This window comes from Pelophylax lessonae (assembly GCF_965119305.1).
Source record: "Pelophylax lessonae genome assembly, chromosome: 1".
Classification (NCBI taxonomy): Eukaryota; Metazoa; Chordata; class Amphibia; order Anura; family Ranidae; genus Pelophylax; species Pelophylax lessonae.
The window spans coordinates 614,224,525-614,250,073 of NC_138768.1; the positions used below are offsets into that span (position 1 = coordinate 614,224,525).

Sequence of the window (25,549 nt, forward strand, 5' to 3'; positions counted from 1 at the left end):
CACTTTCTATCCCTGCAGACCTGTCAGTTAATGGTGGTATTATCAGGAGAAATCCCAGGACTAATACTCCACTTTTGATACAGCAATTTCCTTGTTGAGTTTTCTGGTGGTTCTACCCTTCTGATGAAGGCTGACATCAGGTCTGCCTTTCGCCTTCTTCCTGTACACTGTGACTTTTCCATCCCAACAACACGGAAGGTCCTGCCCATCTTTTTTCCTTTTGGGCATTGAGATTGACATTGTATAGATGGTCTGTCAACTTCCTGGGGTTAATTCGTTTCTGTCCTTGGTTAAATTTCTAAGGGACCCTAGGAAGCTCTCGCTGTAGCACCTTCAGTCCTTTTGGGCCGTCTTGTTTTCACATTCCGTGTACTTCTGATGGGTAGTGCCTCCTGTGAGCATCTATGAGATGTATATCAGATACACGTCTTTAAGTAAAAATGATCAGACCTATGTGTGATGACTTGGAAGCGCATTTGTCCTTCTTGCACTCTAATGGTCATTATTTGAAAAATGGAGGAATTGCTGAACTCACAGCTGGTGTTTTACAGGGCGTAATTCAGCTCCTGTAGCTTTGGCATTTCGTCCAGGGTGACTGGTCTGCTGAACCTTGGCTGGCCTCATGGACCCAACTCTATTTGTTGTGTAACATAATGCTGTTAGAGCTCTTTCCCAATGTGGTGAAAGTGGAATTATAGGTGGAAAAAATTGAAGAATAGGCAAGTGGTTTTATAGACAGATGAGTGTGGTACAATTGGTTAACTGCCCCTCTGCACGCTCTCTAGCCTTGTTTCTGATTCCTATTGGACCCCCTCTTTATTATCCCTCCCAGAACTCTTGGGTAACCTGACAGCGAATTTGAGACAAATTAGTGCCTTCATCTGGCAGAGTTCTCCCTTTCCCCCTGCGGGACAGGCATCTGGCTCTTTTCTCCTACCTCTCTACCTGCAGGATATAGTTGTGGCTGGTTTGACGGTGGGTACTGCTCTCTCTGCTGTATTGTTTGTTCAGACTATTCAGCTAGGAGGACATCTCCAGAATTTTCTTATCCAGAGGGTTTTAAAGGGTTGGAAACCTCTGACTTGCTTCCCTGATTTGCGGCACCTGTTTTCTGTGCACAACTTAAGCGACATCCTTTCCATTTTGCCCTCTGTCGGTTTTTTGCATTTCGGGCTCTCTTGTTTCTAGTTGCTTTTTTTTTTTGGGCATTCTTTGGGACTTTTAGGATTAGTGAACTTGTCGCCATGAATAAACACTCAGTTGGTGGTAACTGAGAGAATGTGCTGATCACGGAATTCTTTGTTTTTATCTCACGCTGATTCTTCCAACCTCGGCAAATTCCAATATTTTCGGGTCTTCCGGCGTTTCCTTTCCCAGCTGGTCTTGCCTCCTGCTGATTTTTCCTACACACTCTTTCCTCATTGGCGCAGCCATGGCTTTCCATGGGGAGGACATTTAGGTAGATGGGAATCATTTAAAATTTTTTGCTAAATGTTCGTCCTCACCTTTTTTCTAATTTAATGTTTCTCCCCAGCATTACAGTAGATCATCGCTGACTCCTGACTCCTTCGTTTATTGGGCCTTTTGCAATGCCAAATTTTGACACTGTGGGGTGTCAGCAGTTAGCAGAATTCGTTGCTGCCGTTTTCATGGCCTACGCTGGTTGCTGGTATTACCTGAGACAATTGGTTTCAGGTGCCTTCATTCTTATCATTCATATATAGGGGAACAATTGTAGGGCATTACTGGTCTGTAGGTTCAATCTCCCCCATTAAGCATGTTTTTTTGCTCGATGTTGTGACACTTTTACCAATCTATCGTTTAGTCCAACATTATCCCCTTTTTCTGGTTTTGGCCCATCACATACTTTGTTCTTGTTTCTAGTTCTTGTTTGGAGCTTTTTCACCGCAAAGTGAATGCCTAGATTTTCAAAATTGTCCACAGGATTGGTGGCATTGTTGTCCGCCACAGGGGTCTTGGGGGAGATAACAATATTTATTGAGACCTTATGGGGTCCATTTAAATAACTCTCCTGAATATGGTAATCTCGGCCTACAATCTGGTGTCGAGCAGGTGCTGGCTGCGGTGGGGAGCTCGTCAGTGTACCATTGACTTGCGTGTGGCGGTTTTGACCTTGCCAGCATTTGATTTTGCTTTATGGGCTATGCCCTCAAGTTAAATTCTGGGGTCACTCTAATGTCTGTCTGGCACTGATGTAAGGACAGGCCTCTTAGACTATGTAAGTTTGTTTTATGGGTGCTCACAGTATAACCGTGACTGGCATTGTTGTTTGGTACATTTGGAAAGTTGTTACTTTTGCAAAGTTCAATAAAGCTGTGGCCTTGCCCTATTTCCAACGTAATCAGTTTCCCTGTCTTTTTGGGGGGTAAGGTTTTGGTTTATTAGTTGGTCATAAATGAGTCAATGCTTCTCAGCAGTCAAGCATGTTGATAATGATTTTACAATGTGCTGAAATTAATATAAAAAAGTGATAACAATGCACAAAATCAGCGGTTGGAAAACTTTAGTAGATGGACATAACACCACATCTCCTGAGCATACAGTACAGATTATTTATTGGGGTAAAGATCATTATGCAAGTTGCAGTAATTCGTCCTTCATTGATTCTTGCATTTGCACATTTTAAAACCACTTTGCACTGTTTTATTGAATAAGCCCAATTGTAGTCATAGTTTGGGAGTTTGACTGTAGTGTAATTCTGCTAGGCTAATACTAGTCATAATGCATTTCTAAACTCAATCTAATTCAACTGTCCTAAAATTCAACTGTAGAGACTGCTCCAGGAATGTATAAGCAACACTTGACAGCATAATTTTCAAAATACCATTTTGATGTGGAATTTCTTTTGGCCATTGAGATGTAAGGGAATTATTGGCATGCCTCTGCCCACTTTCCTAAAGTAAATGATAACCTTTTTATTTTTGAGAATAAGACGTGAATACATTTTACTTTTTATTCTTTAGTCTTCTACTCATTGATTTTGTTGGAGGGATATTTGATTTCTTTAGTCCGTTCTCACCATTTCCTTAATGGCTGAATTTCTTGTTGGGTCCCAAGCTCTACCCTTAAAAAGCCATGGTTTCAACACACTGTACTGATAATGGCCAAAAATGCCTTAAACAACGATATGAAGTTTGGAATAAATGGCTCTAGAATATTAGACTATGTTTGCAATATACACCAGTGAATCTGGATCATTAATAATTAAATAATTAATTTGCATGGCTTCGCTTATTGCTCTGAATCAGGAAAAACCCTCTTATTTTTGGGATATGTGATGGAATGAGACATGTTAATACCTTATACAGTAAAACCTTGGATTGCGAGTAACTTGGTCTGCGAGTGTTTTCCAAGAGGAGCAAACATTTTTTTTATAAATTTCAACTTGATAATAGAACGAGGTCTTGCAATACGAGTAGTGTCATGTCACAACTGAGTATAAGGCTCGGTTTACACTTCGCAACTTGGGATCCAACTTGTGAGACTCCAAGTCACGTGACATGTGAAATCCCATTTTAGTCAATGAGAGCTGTCTTAATTAGCACTACTGAAGTCATTCAGACTTTAGTAAAGATTCCTGTACTACTTCAAGTCGACTTCTATCCAACTTGTGCCCATAGACCTTAATGGAAGTTGCCTCCAAGACTGATCCTTATCTTAACTGATGTGATTTGATCGGACATTACAGGAAGATTACCTAGGCATTCCCTAAAGTTGCCTCGAAGTTGCCTGGCAAAGTCATGTCAACTTTCAGATCACGGCAGTGTGAACCGCCTCTCTTCTCTTTTATACTCTGTAGCTCCTAAAGTGCAGGTTAATTTGTTTAATTTTTACAGTACACTTTATACTGTGTTTTGTATTATTTTTATATGAATAAATGGTTGTGGAACGAATCAACTGAGTTTCTATTATTTCTTTTGGGGAAATTCCCTTTGGTATACAAGCTCTTTAACCACTTAAGCCCCGGAGGATTTGGCTGCTCAAAGACCAGGCCCTATTTTGCGATTCGGCACTGCGTGACTTTAATGGACAATTGCGCGGTCACGCAACGCTGTACCAAAATGAAATTGACGTCCTTTTTTTCCCACAAACAGAGCTTTCTTTTGGTGGCATTTGATCACCTGTGCGATTTTTTTTATTTTTTTGCGCTATAAACAAAAAAAGAGCGACAATTTTGAAAAAATAACAATATTTTTCACTTTTTTTTTTTTAATATTAAATTTAAAAAAAAAAATGTAAAGATCAAAATTTTTTTAACATTTTAGGCCAATTTGTTTTCTGCTACATATTTTTGGTAAAAGAAAATCACAATAAGCGTATTTTGATTGGTTTGCGCAAAAGTTATTGCGTTTACGAACTACTGGAAAGATTTGTCATTTTTATTGTTTTTAACTAGTAATGGCGGCGATCTGCAATTTTTGTTTTTTTTGCGGGACTGCGACATTGCGGGGGACAGATCGGACCCCTGACTGAAATTTTTTGACACTTTTGGGAGTACCAGTGACATTACTACAGTAATAATCGCTATAAATATGCACTGTTACTGTCAAAATGACACTGGCAGGGAAGGGGTTGACTTTATTGGTGATCAAGGGGTTAAGTGTGTCCCTAGGGGCGTGATTCTAACTGTCAGGGGGCGTGGCTTGTTAGATTATCACAGAGACATACGATCCTACATAGCAGGATCGCATAGCCTCTGTGATGATCTAAGGGAGAATGACAGACGGCTGTGTTTACATCAGCCGTCTGTCTTTCTCCTTCTCCCGAGGGAGATCACGAGTGGCCGGCGGACATGGTCACATGCACGGGGATGGCAGGGAACGAGCGGGGGCGCGCCGTGCGCTCGCCCCCTACAGGCTCGTGGGCAAGCGACGTACCGGTACATCACTTTGCCTGTAGGGGGCTGACTGCCGCAGTATATAGTTGTGTGGCAGTCGACAAGTGGTAAAATTACAAGCGCATTTCCGGAACAAATTATGCTCACAATCCAAGGTTTTATTGTATTGTATTTCGCAGTAGGGGGCCTTTTGATTCCTTCATCCCTTCTTTAATGATTTAGATTTTTGAGAAATTAGATTTTTGAGAAATTAGATTTTTGAGAAAGAAGCCCTTTATTTCTTTCCCTAGATGCCCTGATTCCCATCTACCCACAAGTGGTGCTATGATGCTGCCATCTATTTATTATTTGCTGACACAGAAATTCACATATAATACTCACTTGAAAATAGAAGATGGCTTTGATGGATCTGCTTCATAATCCAAAAGAAACCTTTCCTGTATAACAGTATTTCCTGATGAAACATTAAGTACTGGATAACCCATCTGTCTAGTCCAGGTATCCATTACTTCTTTTACTGGCTCACCACTTGCCTAAAAAAAAAAATTATTTTGTTATAACCCATCCGTATTAAAGTGTATCTAAACCCAAAAACAAAAATGTAATATATTCGAGCTTATCAGTCCTTACATGTGGCTGCATTCGTTTTTGTTATTTTTTTCGGGCCTGTTTTCTCTCATTTTTACCAGGTGATCCTGCAAGTAACACACCTTCTGTCCTAGGTAAAATGCTCACTTGATGTACTGTATCTCTGGATTGTCTCCCTAGCATGGGTAATATGTTAGGACTACAGAACAACCTTTTCTCTTCTCATCGCAATTACATGAGACCCCTGGGGAGGGGGGGTTTGTTCTGTAGTTCCCTAGAAAGAACTGGGAAAGCAGATAACATTTGAGATTTCAGTTCAGTACAAGGGAAGTTACAAGAACATTGGATTCATGGAAGGTTCAACGGATATTTGTTTGTACTTGTAGATAATGTACTTAGCTTGAAACAAAGAAAACAAATGCAACCACAGCATCTAAGGAATGGTAAAGCTGTAGAATATTATATTTTTGTTCTTGAGTTTAAATATACTTTAATTTAAGATTATAAAACTGATCTTAAGGTAGATATAGAAGAGCCCCACAAATAAATGCAGTTATATGTTCATTCAAAAAAAATATTAAATATATGTTTTAATGCAAACTAGTGTAAGTACCTGATTGTGAGTTAGAATCCACGTCTTGTAATCCCGGAATAGCATCGCTCAGACTAGGACAAGGAAAGGGGGCAACAGGGAGGTGACCAGGATGTATTGTTTAAAGCAGAACTTCACTCTCTCTCAACATTGACTATTTTTAATCCTTATCCTGCCAGCATTAGTAAATAGATTGTAAAGTATATCATATTTATTTATTTTAAACTTTTTTTTTTTATACATTTCTTCAGTTAATTTATGGTTTCCAGAACTAGGCAAATTATGTCATACATCCCTCCCAGGAGTCTTCAGGAGGGGAGTAGGAGTTTTCTTAGATAAGGACACCCCCCTGCATGCATTCCTGAACTAAGGGCAGATGGATTCCTAGGAAGTAAATGCTTCAGGAATCATCTGCCATTACTCTCGATGGTAATGGGGGGGTTCAAAGTAATTTCTCAGCAAAATAAGGAATGGAGACATGGATGTTAGAGGAGTTCTCTTTGAATGTTAAAAAATGAATTAAATAGTATTTTTGGTTTGTGGTGCTCAGATACAGTGAAGCTCGGCTTTTAGTGCAGTAGGCAAAGTTAGGGGCCTGAAAGTAAATAGGCTGGAAGTTGGGGTCTGCAGTATATACCCTTTACTTTTATTGTGATGTGAATTTACAATATACTGTATATGTAAAGCGCTGCGTAAATTGACATCGCTATATAAATACCTGAAATAAATAAATAGTTATTTTTTAACCACTTTAACACTAGCCACTGTGCTGCTACTGCGGCACAGTGGCTCGTTATCGTCTAGCGACGTAGACCTACGTCGCTAGACTCCTCCCCTGTAGGCGGCGCTCGCGCGCCACCGGAGGCGCGCTCCCGCTGTTTTCATTCACAGCGGGAGTCGGGCCAGGGGAGGAGCGGCGGCGATCGCCGCTGCTCTGCCCCGATCGTCAGGGAATCCAGTTTGGAGATCCGCCCGCCTGTGTAAACAGAGCGGGTGGATCTCCTAAGTGACAGGGAGTGACAGATCGGAGGGTTCAGCATAGCTGAACATCCGATCTGTCCCTGGCTCACTCAGTCACCTCCCCCCCACACGTTATTAAGCACCAGGCATACATTAACCCCTCCCTCTCCAATAAAATTAACCCCTTCCCTGCCAGTGTCATTTTTACAGTAACAGTGCATATTTATAGCACTGATTACTGCAGTAATGTCACTGGTACCCCCAAAAGTGTCAAAAATGTCAGTCAAGGGTCCGATCTGTCCGCCGCAATGTCGCAGTCCCGCAAAAAAAATCGCAGATCGCCGCTATTACTCGTTAAAAAAAAAAACACCAAAAATGACATAAATCTTTTCCTTAGTTAGTAAACGCAATAACTTTTGCGCAAACCAATCAAAATACGCTTATTGCGATTTTTTTTTACCAAACATAGGTAGCAGAAAACAAATTGGCCAAAAATTTAAAAAAAAATTGTTTTTTACATCTTTTTTGGGGGAATTTCATATAAAAAAATGTTAAAAATATTGTTATTTTTTCAAAATAAATGCTATTTTTTTGTTTATAGCGCAAAAAGTAAAAATCGCACAGGTGATCAAATAACACCAAAAGAAAGCTCTGTTTGTGGAAAAAAAAGGACGTAAATTTTGTTTGGGTACGGCGTCGCATGACCGCGCAATTGTCAGTTAAAGTCGCACAGCGCCGAATCGCAAAAAGTGGCCCAGACGTAAGACAGCAAAATGCTCTAGTGGTAAAGTGGTTAAAGAAATTTTAGATGAATGATTACTGTCATCTTTGATACCAAATGACAGTTTGTTATATTTAACAATATTTTTTACTTTTGAAAATTACATTTATAACAGATCTACTGTGTGTTACTATTCTATACAGTATTAGAGCACAATAGACTAGAGTATAGATAGTTTAAAAAAAAAATCAAATTACAGTTGTATTCAGTTCAATCCAATGAGATTTGAAAATTACTGTCACATGGCTAAAATAAAGCTTTAAACAATAACGATATTCTCCCACACAGCTGCTATGGGGCTTGTTTCCCTGTAGCGTACTGGCTATGCCGACAGCTCTCCTGCTACCGCTCCTTGATTTAGGCACACTTTATGTTAAGATCAATGACCTGTATTAAAGACATTGCCAGCTGCTACAGAGTTAGGTAGTAGGGGGACACTAAAAAGATTTTTATATGGCACCCATGCTTTGTAGTTATGCCCACAATACTTATCCTTGTGTTAAAACTTTGTAAGTGGGCCTATAGGCAAATAAAATGGCATGATGGTGGAAAATTGTGGTTAAAAGCTTCTACAATATGTATTGTTTCTAATACTTTAGAATAGAACACAATATCAGTAGTTGCAATATGGCTTGGAACTGAATGATAACTTTATCATACAGCCTGAATGCTGCATAAAGTCAAAATGGAGTCCACAGCTGTGTGTAAAGCTGTGGATTTTACTCCTCAGTCAGCAAAGGGAGGAAAGGGGAAAAAAAAGTGGCTAAATGATTGCTAGTTGACTATTAAGAGTGACAAGGTTTTTCCTCTAAACACAGGGGATCAGGAGTAGCATAAATAGGTTAAAGAAGTTAAAGTGTATTTGAAAAAGGCATAGATTAACAAGGGTTCCATTTTCAGATGCTTTTCAACACCAGATTGCCAGTGGTTCAAGAATTTCTGCTGATACTAATGGCGCTTTTCCACTGCATGGAACCGAACGGTTTGGCTCGCTTTTGTGCTTTTCCACTGCTGGTACGGCATGGTACGGTGTAGGAACGGTTCGGTACGGTACGGTACATGCATGGAACCGAACGGTACGGCTCTCAAAAACAGTACCACCTCGATTGTGGTTCCAAGAGGTACCATAACCGGTACCATATCCCACAATCCTTTGCATGCAGTCACTACTAGCCACTGATTGTCAGAGAATCCCACCCACCCCGTTGTTATCCCACCCACTTAACTTTAATACTACTTTAGTGGAAATGCAAACCATACCGTACCGTTCCAAACCGTTCCAACACCCTACCATGCGGTACCAGCAGTGGAAAAGCAAACCGGGCCAAGCAGGGCCGAGTAAAGCCGAGCCGGTACTTGCAGTGGAAAAGTGCCATAAGCTATAGATTTTGGGGCCTGTGTACAGGCTGCTTATTACATATATTTATTTATAATAGGAATTTATATAGTGCTGCCAATTTACACACTATTCATTCACATCAATCACATATACTGTATATGCCTTACAATCCAGTGAACCAACAATGCTTAAAGAATAACTAAAAAAAAAAAAAACATTTTCCTTTAGTTTTGGATAGAGTGGAGAGGGATTAGAACACTTGTCAGTTTTATTGTTGTCTCTGCTTCAGTTATGGCAATTCTCTCTCTCTCTATTGCTCCTGTTAATCATTAAAAGTCAAAGTCAAGGAAAATCCCAAATCTTTGGGTTGTCCCCAGAAAAGTAATAGGTAGAATATCTTCCAATGAGGACACTAGTCCTCATTGGAAGATATGCATTAAGGAATTCCCCTAATTTTCAGGGATTTCCTCTCACTTCCTATATGGCTATGAGACAGGAAGTGAAGGAAAATTACCCCAATGGGACACAGATGAGGAAAAATAATCTGACAGGGGTTATAACTCCCCCATAAAGTTTTGCCTATAGCTCTACTTTAAGTATATATTTACACTTTCAACCCCTTATCCCCCCGATTGACTTTGAATCATGTCAGACATGCCATCCCACAGGGATATACTTGCAAAAAAGGTTACACTTGTTAACTATGCAATAATGTTCATGTAGTTTTTACCTGTGCCATAGAATCCCAGAAGTCATCTGTTTTCGCATTATCAAAATGGTACTTTTTAAGGTAATTCTAAGAAATGAAAATCAATAGAGTATTTTAAAGTGTATCTCCGCTTTCGTGGGAAAAAAATAGCAAATAGCACAAAAAAAAAACATGTACAATTTCGACTCAAGTCATATTGTATTGGAATGGTATTCAAATGTTCCTTTCTTTTTCAATCTACAGTGCTGTCATTTTCTGTAACATGCAATGCAATATGGCTACCTGGAGGCATTCTTCACACAGATGGTGTACAGAACACTCTCCAGAAATGTAATTTCCTGCTTGTGTGATTGGCTTACTGATTTTCCCAGATATGCATTAAGATATAAATCATTTTTTGGCATCCCCTGCAATGCAAATGTAATTTTTAGTGTGATACTATCAAAGAGAAATCATATCTAAAGGGATGCAGACCCTTCACACATTATGAGCCATATCGAATATTACTGTCTTTTTTCTATCTATGACACTATTCACACCAAAGCATTCCTCTGAGATGGAAAAAATATCACATTTCACTTTGCAGCAGAACTGTGGAAACATCTATGCTCCAATCCAAATGGCATATAGTAACATTTTTGAACTTACCGCAAAATCTATTTCTTGGAATCCAAGACTCAACTACAGTCAGGTTATATTTACCACCTACAGAAGGCTTGGTCACTGGCAAGCAGAAAATATGTAAGCTAGCTCCATATAACCCCTCTTCTACACAGAATGCCTCAGTTTTGTGTAAAAGCAGTACCAAGGGCAAGAGCAAAAATGCAAAAGCTCCTCAATGAACTATAAGAAATATATTTTACGGTAAGCACAAAAATCGTATCTTCCTTCTCACACATTGAGGGACCCAGGAAATCAGATACAGTTGGGATGTTAGAAAGCATTCCAACTGCGGGATAGACTACAGCCACTGACAGGACCATCAGAAAGGATGAGGAATTTTCTGCAACTCAGAATTGCCTGAAGTATGAACTTCCAAATCTGAACAAGATAAGTTGAAGCATCTGCAGTACAGGGAAAACTGCCAATGATCAATAGAAAGCCACAGAGGACCAAGGGGGTGCTGGCATAGTTTTTATTGTGGTCTACATCCCCTGTAGGTAGATATACCCTCTCTATTTTTCCTGGTGACCATTATCACTGGGACTAAAAGTGAAAGGAAAATCCATATTTTGGGTTGTCACAAGAAAAGGAAATGGGGGTATAATTCCAATAAAGATGGCAAAAAAAAGTCTGACAGGGGTTTCAACCATTCCTTTCTCTATCTATAGCTTTACTATAGGGATAATTCTCACCAGCATATGAGCTAAATGCCTAATTGCCAGTGTGCACTTGGAGGATATAGTGCCTGAAGTGCTGATCCTGGCGCATCCTACAGTGTTTTTTTTTTTGTTTGTTTTAAAGAGAACTTTATTGAAATGTCGCGTGATATTTTATAAAGTGGTTGTAAACTTCAGACATGCATGAAGAGGGAAATAGTGTCAACACAGGATGACACTGTGGACACTTGAATTAATACGTGCCACGTCCTAATCAAAGTATGTATAGAAGGAGTAAGAACAAATGGACTTTATTGGCACTGACAACCAGACCGTTACATCGTGGAAATAAAATTATTTTATTAAGAAATCGTTAAAAGACATATATGTGTATGTGTACCACCACAGGTGCAGAACATGAAAAACAAATCAAAAAACAATTACATTCAAATCAAAAAACACAGATTTAAAAGGCATATATAACCTAAATAACCATAGCCTCTGAAACCATCTAAATGGACCAAATATACCGTGATGGAACTGTACAGACTGGAAGTTGTAGAGCAGCCCTAGGGCTATTCCTGATAAAGTAGCATGAAGCTTGTGAGCAAATCCATCGACGGTAGAAATAGGGAGGCTTGGTATTTGGGTATTGAATTCGGTCAGAAACAAACTCTACATGTTTCGCGCGGTTAGCGCTTCTTCAGGAGTTTAATTAATAGCTTAACCACTTTACCGCTAAGTACTTGAATAGTACTGCGGCAAAGTGGCTCTTGTAGGTCTGACGACGTAGACCTACGTCGCCAGACTCCTCCCCTGTAGGCGGCGCTCGCGCGCCGCCGGAGGCGCGCTCCTGCTGTTTTCATTCGCAGCGGGAGTCAGGCCAGGGGAGGAGCAGCGGCTGCTCTCGCCGCTGCTCTGCCCCGATCGTCGGGGATCTAGTGTGGAGATCCGCCCGCCTGTGTAAACACAAGCGGGCGGATCTCCTCAGTGACAGGGAGTGACAGATCGGACTGTTCAGCATAGCTGGACATCCGATCTGTCCCTGTCTCACACAGACACCTCCCCCCCCCACACGTCAGTAAGCACCAGGCATACATTAACCCCTCCCTCTCCAATAAAATTAAACCCTTCACTGCCAGTGTCATTTGTACAGTAACAGTGCATATGTATAGCACTGATTACTGTAGTAATGTCACTGGTACCCCCAAAAGTGTCAAAAATGTCAGTCAAGGGTCCGATCTGTCCGCCGCAATGTCGCAGTCCCGCAAAAAAAATTGCAGATCGCCGCCATTACTCGTTAAAAAAAAAAACACCAAAAATGACATAAATCTTTCCCTTTGTTAGTAAACGCAATAACTTTTGCGCAAACCAATCAAAATACGCTCATTGCGATTTTTTTTACCAAACATGGGTAGCAGAAAATAAATTGGCCAAAAATTAAAAAAAAAATTAGTTTTTACATCTTTTTTGGGGGGAATTTCATATAAAAAAATGTTAAAAATATTGTTATTTTTTCAAAATAAACGCTCTTTTTTTGTTTATAGCGCAAAAAGTAAAAATCGCACAGGTGATCAAATACCACCAAAAGAAAGCTCTGTTTGTGGGAAAAAAAGGACGTCAATTTCGTTTGGGTACGGCATCGCACGACCGCGCAATTGTCAGTTAAAGTCGCACAGCGCCGAATCGCAAAAAGTGGCCCAGACGTAAGACAGCAAAATGCTCTAGTGGTAAAGTGGTTAACAGCTGAACAATTCAATGTAAAAGTGTTGGTAGCATAGTGCACAAAGGCACTGTTTTCTATTCAATAGGTGCAGATGCCTGTGCCTGCAAGACAGACAAAAAGGAGCAGCTGTCCGAGAAATGCCTCAAACACACCCCAGACACAAGGGAGGGGGGTATGTATAAAGGAGGTGGGGGGATATTTAGAATCACGGTCCTTGATCCATTCAAGCTAGACAATGTAGATAAGGTCACGAAGTATATAACTGGATACTGTTTTGCATGTATGCAGTCACAGACAGATCCCAGAAAAGGTAATTCAGTGTTCCCTCAAAATGTATAATAAAACGCGACCACCCCGGATAACCAAGTAGCTTGTATAAGGGTGTTCTGCTGTAGGGCAGGGAGACCCTTACTGGTAAGTAAGGCGTCAGTTCCTGTAACACTGTCCAAAGGGTTCAAAAGTATCCGGGGTAGAGCGCCGGCTGGAACGGCCGTGACCTCAGAGAGCTCCAGGACATGCATGCACATGAACAAAGCATATCCCTCTATAGTGTGTACTTGTCTCCATCAAGAGCACTAAGTGTCATTTCTGTCTGCTGCCTTGTTCCTCTGCTATCAGCATAAATCACTTCTGACAATTACTCCTGACACCAAGGGAAAAATGATGACGGGATGATGCATCACATACTAGCACATTATGAAATACTCACCTTAGAACAAAGCAATCTCAGGGGTGCCCAGTCATCACTGAGAGAGAGGACATCATCTCCTGTCCTTTCTTCCCGGGATCATGGGCTCCGGCACTGTGAGTGGCCAGCGCTGCAATGACATCACTCGCACGGGAGCCCTCAGTTCCGGCAAGAAGCTCTGAAGTTGCGGAACGGTACGCCAGACCTTCAGAGCGCATGCACCGCTGATGTTAGCGGCTGTATGCAGAGTGAATATCTCCTAAACCGTGCAGGTTTTGGAGATTTTCTTTTTACCTACAGGTAAGCCTTATCATATAGGCTTAAATGTAAGTAAAAATAATAAAGCAGGGTATACTGCCACTTTAAAGCCTAGATATTGTGGCTTCATTTTATAGCCCTAAATCTCTTTATGTCTAAAATATTATTGTGTTCCAAATCTAGAAGTTTTTTGTTCCATAAATATTCAGTGTTGCAGCCTTGGTTTTCCAAGAAACAATGAGATGTAATTTTATATGTGTGGACAAATATGGTATATGCGTCAGATTGTGACAACATAAATTTAAACTGTACCTGACATCCTAATTGGAACTTTGGTGGAGTAATCCAGTCTTCAAGCATTCTCAAAATGGATGCACCCTAGACAAAAATGTAAGTTAGGTTTTTTAGAATATTACTTTATATGCACAAGTTCCTTTTTTAAATATACATTGTAACTTTAAAGACCAATTTGATGCATTCTACATTGTTACTTAAATGCAGTTGGGCTGCATAAACAACAATAAGTGTGAGTCCCTTTTTTTTTTTCAGTAGTTCTATTTCCTGCAGCAAGGGTTAAAATTAACTGTGCAGTAGCAGCATGCTAGACCAGAGAACTGACTACTGCTATCACACAAAATACGGTTGTCCAGGTCTCCGGGGATCCAATATGCCCCTTAACCAGTGCTCCAATCAACAGTACTTACACTCTCTGAGATATTGGATCATAGGTAAAGGTTATGGGAGGTTTAGCTAGAGTAACCTAAAGTAGTAGATATAATTGAATGCATTTCATTATTTAGGGCTTAGGTGAGGAAGAGGTTATAGGGTTGATTTATTAAGGGCAATTGCAGTTGCTCCAGAGCTTAGTAAAAGAAGCTCTGCTTTCCTTGCATATGACTGGGTATACTTTTCAAAGTGAAGCGTTACCTCATTTACTAAGCTCTGGAGCAACTGCACTTGCAGAATGCAACTGCACTTGCAAAGTGCACAGTCTAATTTGCCTTTAATAAATCAACTCCAATGTGACACTGTAAGGTAAGTAGGCTACAATTCAATGTCAAGGCATGCAGGGGAACCTTTTTCTTTACTTTGGTTTCTAGATTTGAAAATCTCACACTATAAACCAATGTTTCTTAACCTCTTTTCAGTCAAGGCAACCTTTAAAAATGATAGGCACCCCATTCTGAAATGTAAAAACGATTCCAATAGTTTTACATAATGCAGCAATATCCACAAGTCCAAGTAGGACGCCCAACTTTAGAGGTGGTTTATTCTTCCAAAGCAAATACACTTTTGCAAACTGGTACTAACTAGTATTCCAATGTTTCTCTTCTCCCTCAATTTTTCTCCATCATTCAGCTAATGTGACCCCAACACTGATGAAGAGGGGCAGGGGAGGGTCAAACAAGTATGCTATGCAGGTGACTGACCTCCTTGTCAACAGATGATGCCCTTGGACATTAGAACTCCGGCAGTTAGAAGGTGGTAATGGTGCACAATGAAAACCTGTGACTTAAGCTGGATACACACTATCCAACTTTTGTGGTTAGATTTCCTTCAGATTTACCTTTTCTATGTAGTGCAAGGGTCTGCTTGATTGCATACAAATTGAAAGTGTTTAGGTTTGACCTCATATTATATGGTTTTGGTAAGTCTAAATGTCTATGGTAAGTCTAAGTATGTGTAACTAAAAGGCAACCTACATCCACACGCTGGCTTGTATAAAGTTTTTGGGCAATTTTTAGGCATTTTGCCAAGGCACTTCTAAAGAACCCTCAAGGTACCCCAGGGTACCTGGGCACACTGGTTGAAAAAGGCTGCTTTAAACCACCAGCAGGGCTTTATATAATGTACCGGTTACCGTATATACTCGAGTATAAGCCGAGTTTTTCAGCATGTTTTTTCATGCTGAAAATGCACCCCTCGGCTTATACTCGAGTCACTGACTGGAGTGTCTTTTTAAAAATGGCGCCGCTCGGCGCCGACGTGTCACTGCGCATGTGCCGCATGCCCGGAAATAGCCGAACGTGTTCGGCTTTTCCCGAGCATCGGTGGCGCATTTGCGGTGACGTATGGCGGCGCCGGGTGGCGCGATTTTTAAATCAAAGACGGCGCCTCACCGACAGGTAAGTGAGATGCCTCCGCAGCCCCTGTATTTCCTCATGCAGTGCTGCGGGCATGGTACAGGACATTCTCCTGTACCATGCCCGCAGCACTGCATCTCCTGTGCCATGCCTGTAATTACTGTGCCATGCCTATACCTACTGTGTCATGCCTATACCTACTGTGCCATGCCTATACCTACTGTGCCATGCCTGTACATACTGTGCCATGCCTGTAATTACTGTGCCATGCCTATACCTACTGTGCCATGCCTATACATACTGTGCCATGCCTGTACATACTGTGCCATGCCTGTACTTACTGTGCCATGCCTATACCATGACCTGTGCTATGCCTATACCATCACCTGTGCCATGCCTGTACCATGACCTGTGCCATGCCTGTACTGTGACCTGTGCCATGCCTGTACCATGACCTGTAACATGCATGTACCATGACCTGTGCCATGCCTATACCTTCACCTGTGCCATGCCTGTACCATCACCTGTGCCCTGACCTGTGCCATGCCCTTACCATGACCTGTGCAATGCCTGTACTATGACCTGCGCCATCTCCTGTACCATGCACGCAGCCCCTGTTTTGTGTCTCGTGGTGGTCCAGTTGGGTCCAGTAGCTGCAGCTTTTCCCACCCTAGGCTTATACTCGAGTCAATAAGTTTTCCTAGTTTTTTGTGGCAAAAGTAGGGGTCTCGGCTTATATTCGGGTCGGCTTATACTCGAGTATATACGGTATATATTAGCTTCTTTTTCAATCAATTATATTTTTAAGTGGCCTAACATAATAATGAACACATTTACCTGTTTAAAGTTAAAGAGTGGGGCATTTTGTGTAATGACTCTGAATAGTAATATGGAGAAGGATAATCCTGTGGGATGGACTCTGGGTTTGGTCCGAAGCATGGTTCGAACTAAAAATTTGATTGTTTGGAGGTTCAGCATACAGACAAATTAAATGGGTGTTCAGCCATATCGAACCTCCAACTGTTGTGGGAAATTAAACGTTTAGCAACGGTATTACTACTGATCCTCAATGTGATGTAACAGCTTCCTGCTAGGGGCTCCTGGTGGTTAGGAAGCTGGAAGCTACTGGCATCCTGACAAACAGTGACATATCCTTGTCCAGGTCCATTCCGCTGTCCCCTGGGGATTCCCAGCCTACAGCTTAACGATAACATAGAGACAGCGATAGTATAATGATGGGTGATGGAGTGCAGCCATATTACACCAACCTTAGTAAGCTACTCAATTTTATTACTTAGGCTGGGTACACATGTGAGTTTTTTTTGTGTGTGTGTAACCCAGTGAGCTGAGTTGAACGAAATTGGTGGTCCGATGTGTGAGCAAGATTTGACCACTGAACTATATTTATCTTAATGACTGGTGCGTGAGAATGTCATGACACATCTGTGCCATTCTTATCTCCTAAAAATGAATATAATAAATTCATGTGTGACCAATTTAATGATCAGCCAAACATATTATTAAATGCTGGGTGTATCAGGTAACAATCTTCTCAGGTCTACAAGAAGTTATTATTAAGTCCTAGCACCAATGCCACCTTAGTATAGCACTTGCTGCTATGAATATTAATATATCGCTTTTACATATTTAGCCTACCTACTATATTATAAATAGAACAGCAGCCCTTCTGGCATATTCCAGATTTACTAGCTTTCCAGTCTGTGTATTGTTCTATTTATAAACTATAAAAAAATCTCAAACATTCCAATAAATGATGTGACAGGAACCTTGTTGTATGAAATGGCATCAAAGACAGATGTGATCTCTGCTGGGGTTGAGACAGTGACAATAATTGGATGGGAAGACAGGCGTGCATCATCTCTCATTACAGGGAGCAGGTCGTCAATTAAAATCTGGTCAGGCTGAAAAACAGAAAATATATTTTAATGTAGACATTCTTCGGTCTGAAAAAAAAGAAACCTATTTAGTTTCAGATCTAGGGGAAAAAGATAGCATATTCCTATACTATATAGTATACCAAAACGGAAAATTGTATCATACTTACCGTAATTTTCCTTTCCTGGTGCCTATCCATGGCAGCATACTAGTGATAGAGCTCCGCCTCGACTCCACCTTCAGGATCAGTGAATAGCATAAATTAAAAGGTATAGCCCCCCCCATCATTCTCCGTAAATAGGAAAACCGAGGGAGGGATAGTATGCTGCCATGGATAGGCACCAGGAAAGGAAAATTACGGTAAGTATGATACAATTTTCCGTTTTCCTGGTGCCTCCATGGCAGCATACTAGTGATAAATAACTAGCTTACACGGGTGGGATAATGCTTAATCAAAAAATAAAGTTTAATTAGACAAAGACATTGCTGCTTGAACAACTCGTCTTCCAAATTCAACCGTCGTTAGGGCCCCTGGATCAACTCTATAGTGTCTGAGAAACGTGTGCTGTGACGACCAAGATGCCGCCCTGCATATTGTCTCCAATGAGACGTTTGCTCTCGTTGCCCATGAAGTTGACACTGCCCTTGTTGAGTGTGCGTTCACTCTGGAAGGAACATCCATGTTTTGTGCAGTATAGGCCTTTTGAATGGTCTTGACTACCCAGGATGCCAAGGTCCTTTTTGAGGCTTCCTTTCCTCTGTTTTTACCCCAAGGAATCACGAAAAGCTTTTCCGAGTTCCTGAAGGCTGCTGTCATTTCCAGATAGGCTTTTAATATCTTGGGAACATCTAGTTCCTGACACGAATCTGAGAAGACTGGTAATGCCCATGGTTCACTTAAGTTGTCTGGTGTAGTCACTTTCGGAGTAAAACCTCGAAGAGGCCGTAGCTCCACTCTGTCAGGAAAAAACGATATATGCTCCTCCCCTATTCCTAGGGAGTGCAAGTCTGAAATTCTTTTGCCGGAAGTGATCGCCACTAGAAAAACTGTCTTCAAAGTCAGGTTCCATAGCGAAATTTGCTCCACCGGCACAAAAGGGTGTTTGGACAGCATCTCCAGAATCAGAGGAAGGTCCCACTGAGGAAAGGGACTTCTACTTGGAGGACGAATCTTAAGAACTCCTCTGAGAAAGGTGATTACCAGCGGATTATCTGCCCATCTGATGCTGGTTGCCGCTGAAATCGCTGACACCTGAACTTTAAGTGTACTCAAGCCGAGACCCCTGTCTAGGCCAGACTGAAGGAAGGCCAATACATTTGAAACAGAAGGCGTGATGGGATCAAATTCTTCTGTTTCCGCGTAGGACACAAACCTATTCCAGATCTTAGCATATACGGAATTGGTTGCTGGCTTTCTGGCTTTGAGGAGAGTATTGATGACTTGCTGGGAGCATCCTAAGGATTCAAACCGCCTCCTCTCAACAGCCATATTCGAAGGTTCAGAGTCTGTGGTCTTGGATGGAACCTCCCCCCCTGTGATAGTAGGTGAGGAAAGGGGGGAATCTTGATCGGGGAGCATACGCTCATGCGTAGGGCCAATGGAAACCAAGGCCTCTTCGGCCAATACGGAAGGATTGCCAGTATCTGTACTGGTTCCCTCGTCAATCTCAGTAAGAACCTGTGAATTAGGGGACGTGGTGGAAAGGCGTAGCCTGTCGCGAACCGCCATGGGCAGGACAGAGCATCCAACTTCCTCCGCTTGCGGGTAAGGGAGACGTGAGAAGAAACTCGGGAGCTTGGAGTTCTCTGGAGTTGCGAATAGATCTACTTGTGGGAGATCCCATAGGCTGAGGATCTGCTGAAAAATGTGCGGATGTATTGCCCATTCGTTGGTGTCCTCGAAGTCTCTTGATAAATGATCCGCCACTGTGTTCAATCTGCCTGGTAGATAGGCTGCTCTGAGGGCCACCAGATTCCTTTCTGCCCAGATCATAATGGGCTCTACTTCCCTCAGGAGGGTCCTGCTGCGGGTTCCTCCCTGCTTCTGGATGTATGAAACCGCTGCCCTGTTGTCTAGGCATAGTAGGACCCTCTGCGCCCTCACCTGAGGAGCTAGTGAGGTTAGTGCCATGAATGCCGCCCTCAGCTCCAGAATGTTGGAAACCAAGCCTTTCACCGGAAAGGACCATCTCCCCTGAATCTGTATTGTTTCGCAATGCGCTCCCCATCCCTGGCTGCTCGCATCCGATGTGATCATGGTCCAGGAATGAGAACCCAGATGGTGAGGTTTGGCGAGATTCTCCGGATCTGTCCACCAATGAAGGCCTCTGCGCATTATCGATGTTATCTGGATCGTTTGCGAGAGTTGACGTGTGCGCCACTGGGACAGGAATCCCGACTGAAAGAACCTCAGGTGCCAATGTGACCATGGCACTAGAGGGATGCAGGAAGACATTGAGCCGATCAGACTCATACATTGTGAAGCTGACATGTAGTCCCTTCCTATGGCATGAAGTGTCTTTTGAATTATTGCTGTTGCCTTCATTTGGGGTAGAGAGACCGTGCCTCTGGCCGTGTTGAATTCTGCCCCTAAGTATACCATCACCTGGGTTGGAGATAGTTGACTCTTCTGCCGATTTACTAACCACCCTAGATCCTTCAGGGTTTGTAGTAGAATGTCCCTGTGGAGAATCAATTTCCGTGGACAGTCGGCTAGGAGGAGGATATCGTCCAGGTAATGATATACTCTTAATCCTTTCTCCCTTAGGGGGGCAAGGGCCGATATCAAGACCTTTGTGAAGACTCTTGGGGATGTGCACAGGCCGAAAGGCAGAGCTTGAAATTGTAGGTGGACATGACCTACTGCGAACCTTAGATATTTTTGGAAGGCGGAAGTATAGGAATGTGTAGGTAGGCATCTTGCAGATCCACAGATATCAACCAATCCATAGGCTGTACTGTTTGGATTATTGTCTGTAAAGACTCCATCTTGAATCTTTCCAGATGAATATAGCGGTTTAGACCTTTCAAATCTATAACCGGCCTCCAACCCCCTGTCTTCTTCTCCACCAGGAACAGGGTTGAATAGAAACCTGTGAAGCGTTCCCCATAGGGTACCGGTACCGCCGCTTGTTGAAGTTGAAGTGAAACTAGAAAGTCCTTTAAGGCCTGTGCCTTCTGTGGGGATGATGGTAGTGTCGTCTTTTTGTAAGTCGCCCGAGGTGGTTGCTGTTGGAATGTCCAGAAGTGACCGTAACGGATGGTAGAAAGGACCCAAGGGTCCTGGCATTTTGTCATCCAATTTGGTAAGAAGTGGCGAAGTCGGGCTCCCACTGGATCGGTCACTTCTTTTCTGGCGTCAAAAGGACTTTGTCTCCCCTTGTGGGGTAGTGAGATTTTTATTTTTTCTGGATGCAAGAAAGGAAGACTGGGTACCTTTCCAGGGCCTCTTATTGTCCCTGAATGGACGGGTCTGTCTGTAGCCTCTAGAATTTGACTGGCGGAACCTTGAGAGGAAACCCCTTGTTCTGCGTTCCTTCCTATCTTGTGGAAGAATACCAGTCTTTCCTCCAGTGACCCTGGAAATGGCCTTCTCCAATCTTTCACCAAATAGCGATTTACCATCAAAAGGTATTTTGCACCAGCTCTGCTTTGATGCCAAGTCAGCCGTCCAAGGCCTCAACCATAGTGCCCTCTTAGCCATCACTGAGTGGAGCATTGAACGAGAGGCGCACCTAATTGTGTCAATGGCGGCTTCTCCCACGAAGTCTGCCGCTAACTTCAATTCCTCAAGTGACTTGATAATATCCTCTTTAGGGACATCCTGTCGCAGAGCTGTCTCAACGTTGTCAGTCCAGGAATGAATGGCACTTGAGACTGAAGTCAGCGCAATAGCGGGCTTACAAGCTGCCCCTGCGGCCAGATAGCCTCTTTTTAGGTCAAGATCAATGCGCCTATCCAATGGATCTTTAAATGAAGTTGAATCTTCCATTGGAAGGGTCATGTTCTTCGCTAGACGCACCACCGCTGCATCCACTACTGGCATGGAGGATAAGGCTTGTATTCCTTCTTCCGGCAACGGATAAAATTTATTCACTCTGTTGAAGGAGAATTTTTTATCTGTCTTACTCCATTCATTCTCAATCACTTCCCTTATTTCTCCCATTAAAGGGAAAGCGACTTGTTTCCTCTTGAGAAAAGGGAAATATGACTTTGACTTAGGCCGGGGTTCCGCTGGTTCATCCCAGGCGATGGCCTGCTTAACCGCCTGAATAAACGGCTGAACTAAAGCAAAGTTGAAACCTGAAGGCTCTTCTTCATCTGAAGATTTGTCCGAATGTTCCTCCGAGGAAGGATCTCTAGTGGCTGGAACTGCGCTAACAGTGATAGCGGAAGGACCTGCGATCACCGGATCCGATTCCTGTGGCTGAGAAGCCTGTGGTATAGGACGAGCTGGGATGGTGGACATCAGCTCTGAAATTGAGTCCTTCATTGTTTGTTTAAGTAGATCAACTACTTGGCGGCTCTCCGTGTCACAACTGGCCGCATAATCCCTGAGACAGTCTTTACAGACCAGCTTTCTCGGGAGGGGTTCCGCGCCACAAGACCAGCACTTTTTTCTCGAAGAATAATGTGGTGAAGGAGAGCGATAACGGCTTCTGGATCTTGATCTCTCTGGGTATCTTGAGGAATGTGACCTGCGATCAGGACTGTGGTCATCCCGTCTTCCCGATGACTTTTGAGATCTCTTCGATGGTACTGGACTATGACAAACCAAAAATAATGGATGTCAATGGCGCACTCTTTTTTTTTTTTTTTTTAATACTCACGAAAAGTTGGTCCCATACCTATTACGGTCAGGTGGATCTTGGTTTCGTGAGGAATGACTCATGGTAAGGGCAAAAGGATCAGCTGAAAAGGGAAAAATTATAAAAGAAAAATATGTATACAAATATATATATACATATATATAAAGGAAAGGTAAGAACGACAGCCTGAAATTACCTACCGAGTGAGAGCAAACAAAAGGGGTCTGCAGGGCAAGGCTAGCTGAAACCGAAGACACTACCACTCTAAACTTCCTGCCTTAAATACCTCAAGCTCCACCTCCACCTGAACCGAGGTACCAATAGGATACAGGAAAGCCTTTAATCGGATCCCCCCCTTTTCTTTTTTTTTTTTTTTTTTTAGTACCGCCTCTTTAAGGGAACAGCCAAGTATGCTGTCCCTAATCCATTGCCAAATTTAACCTCCCCAGTCTGTTTCCTGATATAATCATTTGTAAAAATGTACTTGTTTTAAATTATCATTAATCTATATTTTATTTGTCCTTTTTCCCTTCTTTTTTTTTTTTTTTTTTTAAGACCACGGCAAAATGGCCGCCGTGATCTCTACCGCGCATGCGCCGCCGCCGCGAAGTTACCGCGCATGCGCAGCCGCCGCCGCAACCCGACGTGTCGCCGCACCGCTGCTCCCACCGAAAAAATGGCCGCATCGGGAGTCAATGCGCATGCGCCGACCGTCGCGTCATCACAGCGCGACCGGCGCGAACGAGACACGAGGACGCCACGGCCCCAGGACCCGACATGGAAACCCTCGGCAGAAAGGAAAATAAATGCTAACAAAGGATACAAGGCACAAACCCCAGGTACAGCTTAAATAAAAGCAGGCATATTAAAATGAATAAATAGTGGGAAAATTCTACCTAAAGGGGAGCCAGTACAGGAAACAAACACACCATAGTAGACAAAACAGAAAAGCCAGGACAGACTGCTGATCCTTCTGCCACCATAACTTCCACCTCATATGTAATGATTTCCATATACATACGTATCAACACAAATGTATTTATATATGCATATAAATATATCTTTAGAAAAGACGGCATATTTGTTCCACGTTAGGAAACGCCGTTACTCACAGACCCCAGAAGATCCACAGAAGGGGTTCCCAGTCTTATTAGCGCGTTTAGCGGCCCAAGAACAGGGACTGCACACGGGAGAGGCTGAACCCGGTGGAAGCTGCCCGTTTTCCCAGGCAGAGGTAGGGACATACTGCCATCTTCACTGCTCAAGAGGTATGAGGAAAAAAAGGAGAATGATGGGGGGGGCTATACCTTTTAATTTATGCTATTCACTGATCCTGAAGGTGGAGTCGAGGCGGAGCTCTATCACTAGTATGCTGCCATGGAGGCACCAGGAAAATATGTATACATCTGGAGTTATAGGGAATTCTGCTAGCAGCACTTATTGCTGTCCAAAGGAACACGCAGTAACCTCCATACCTCAACACTTTCTGAATTTCCCTGCCATATTATGACTCTCTAAAATCAGATAAAACATAATAAACTTAGGTGAAATCAGCTGAATACTTTACAGGTCCATCAAATCAAAATATGTGCAGTCCTACAGTTTGCTTTTCCATAGAAAACAGCCACAATCTAAGTAGAAAAGCCTTTCATGGAAAAGAACCCTTGCCATCTGCATGGAATCTGTGATGTCTCTTCAGAGGTCCTACACGTCCACTAAGTCAAAGCTAAAGTTCTCAAAAGCAGGTGCAGCTTTCCTGATTGAAGAGTTCCAGCTCTAACTCAACAGGGGCTTGTTGGACCTCGGCAGAAAGGCCACAGCTTCCACGCAGAGAGCAAGTGTTCTTTTCTACTCAGGCTGTGGCTGCTTTATAAATAAGAGAATAGTTACATTTTAGAAATAAAATTCTGCGCTATGAAACTATCAAATCTCTTTTGTACAAAAATAAAAAAACTGTGTACCATTATCTATGCTGATTTTTTTTCACTGCTGCCACCATAAAATATATATAAGTACAAACAAATAAAGTTAGTGTTTCACTTTACAGGTAGCGCTGTGACAATACAAAAAAAAAAAATTATATTTATCAAAATGAGTCCATATAATGCATAACACCCAGTGCTGTTCTTCATGCTGATACACCCATGTTGAAATCCTCAACTCAAGGGTCGATGTCAGACAATCACTCCACACAGTATAATATACCAGGTACCAGGTATTATGTGAAAAAAATAAAAAAAGGGAAAACTTCTAATGGCATAGTAACCAACCAATAAAAGAGCTGTTGACACAAAACGGTTTAGGCGTTTTTGATGTTCGTCAGAAGTGACGAAACGTGTCTGGGTGTGGCCAGAGGAGACACTGGGACGAATACTGGCAGTGTCCATCGGTGGTGATTTGATGTGGAAACAGTGATGATTACATCAAAAACCCCTAAACTGTTTTTAAGAAATGTCAGCAGCTCTTTTATCTTTTTAAATAAAAATTTTGTGGTTTGGAAGTTTTCCCTCTTTTTTTTTTCCCTACATGATACCTGATATATTATACTGTGTGGAGTGATTGTCTGACATCTACCCTTGAGTTGATTTTAATCTAAAGCTGTTTTGCCAGCCATGAGAATGGGAGGCATTTGAAGTTGGTGAGTTTTTCATCTAAAGGGAGAGGTATCACTGAATGCATGCAAGGAGGTTTTTGGAAATAGTGGAGATTTATGTAAAGGAGGACTACACTGATTTTATGTTATAGAACAGCAGCACATGGGTGTATCAGCACGAAGAACAGCACTGGGTGTTATGCATTATATGGACTCATTTTGATAAATATAATTTATTTATTTTTTTTGTATTGTCACAGCACTACCTGTAAAGTGAAACACTAACTTTATTTGTTTGTACTTATATATATTTTATGGTGGCAGCAGTGAAAAAAATCAGCATACATAAT

General features: G+C 42.2%; 1 protein-coding gene across 1 annotated transcript in view; it reads right to left on the minus strand.

Moving 5' to 3' along the window:
* Positions 1 to 25,549, minus strand: part of ENPEP (glutamyl aminopeptidase) — a 96,433-nt gene that overhangs the window by 38,325 nt on the left and 32,559 nt on the right. Inside the window, exons 7-10 of the mRNA XM_082243343.1 lie at positions 17,690 to 17,824; positions 14,131 to 14,196; positions 9,849 to 9,914; positions 5,240 to 5,391 (exon numbers count right to left, since the gene is read on the minus strand). Of these exons, the coding sequence (XP_082099469.1) occupies positions 5,240 to 5,391; positions 9,849 to 9,914; positions 14,131 to 14,196; positions 17,690 to 17,824 (419 nt within the window). The remainder of the gene's footprint in view (positions 1 to 5,239; positions 5,392 to 9,848; positions 9,915 to 14,130; positions 14,197 to 17,689; positions 17,825 to 25,549) is intronic.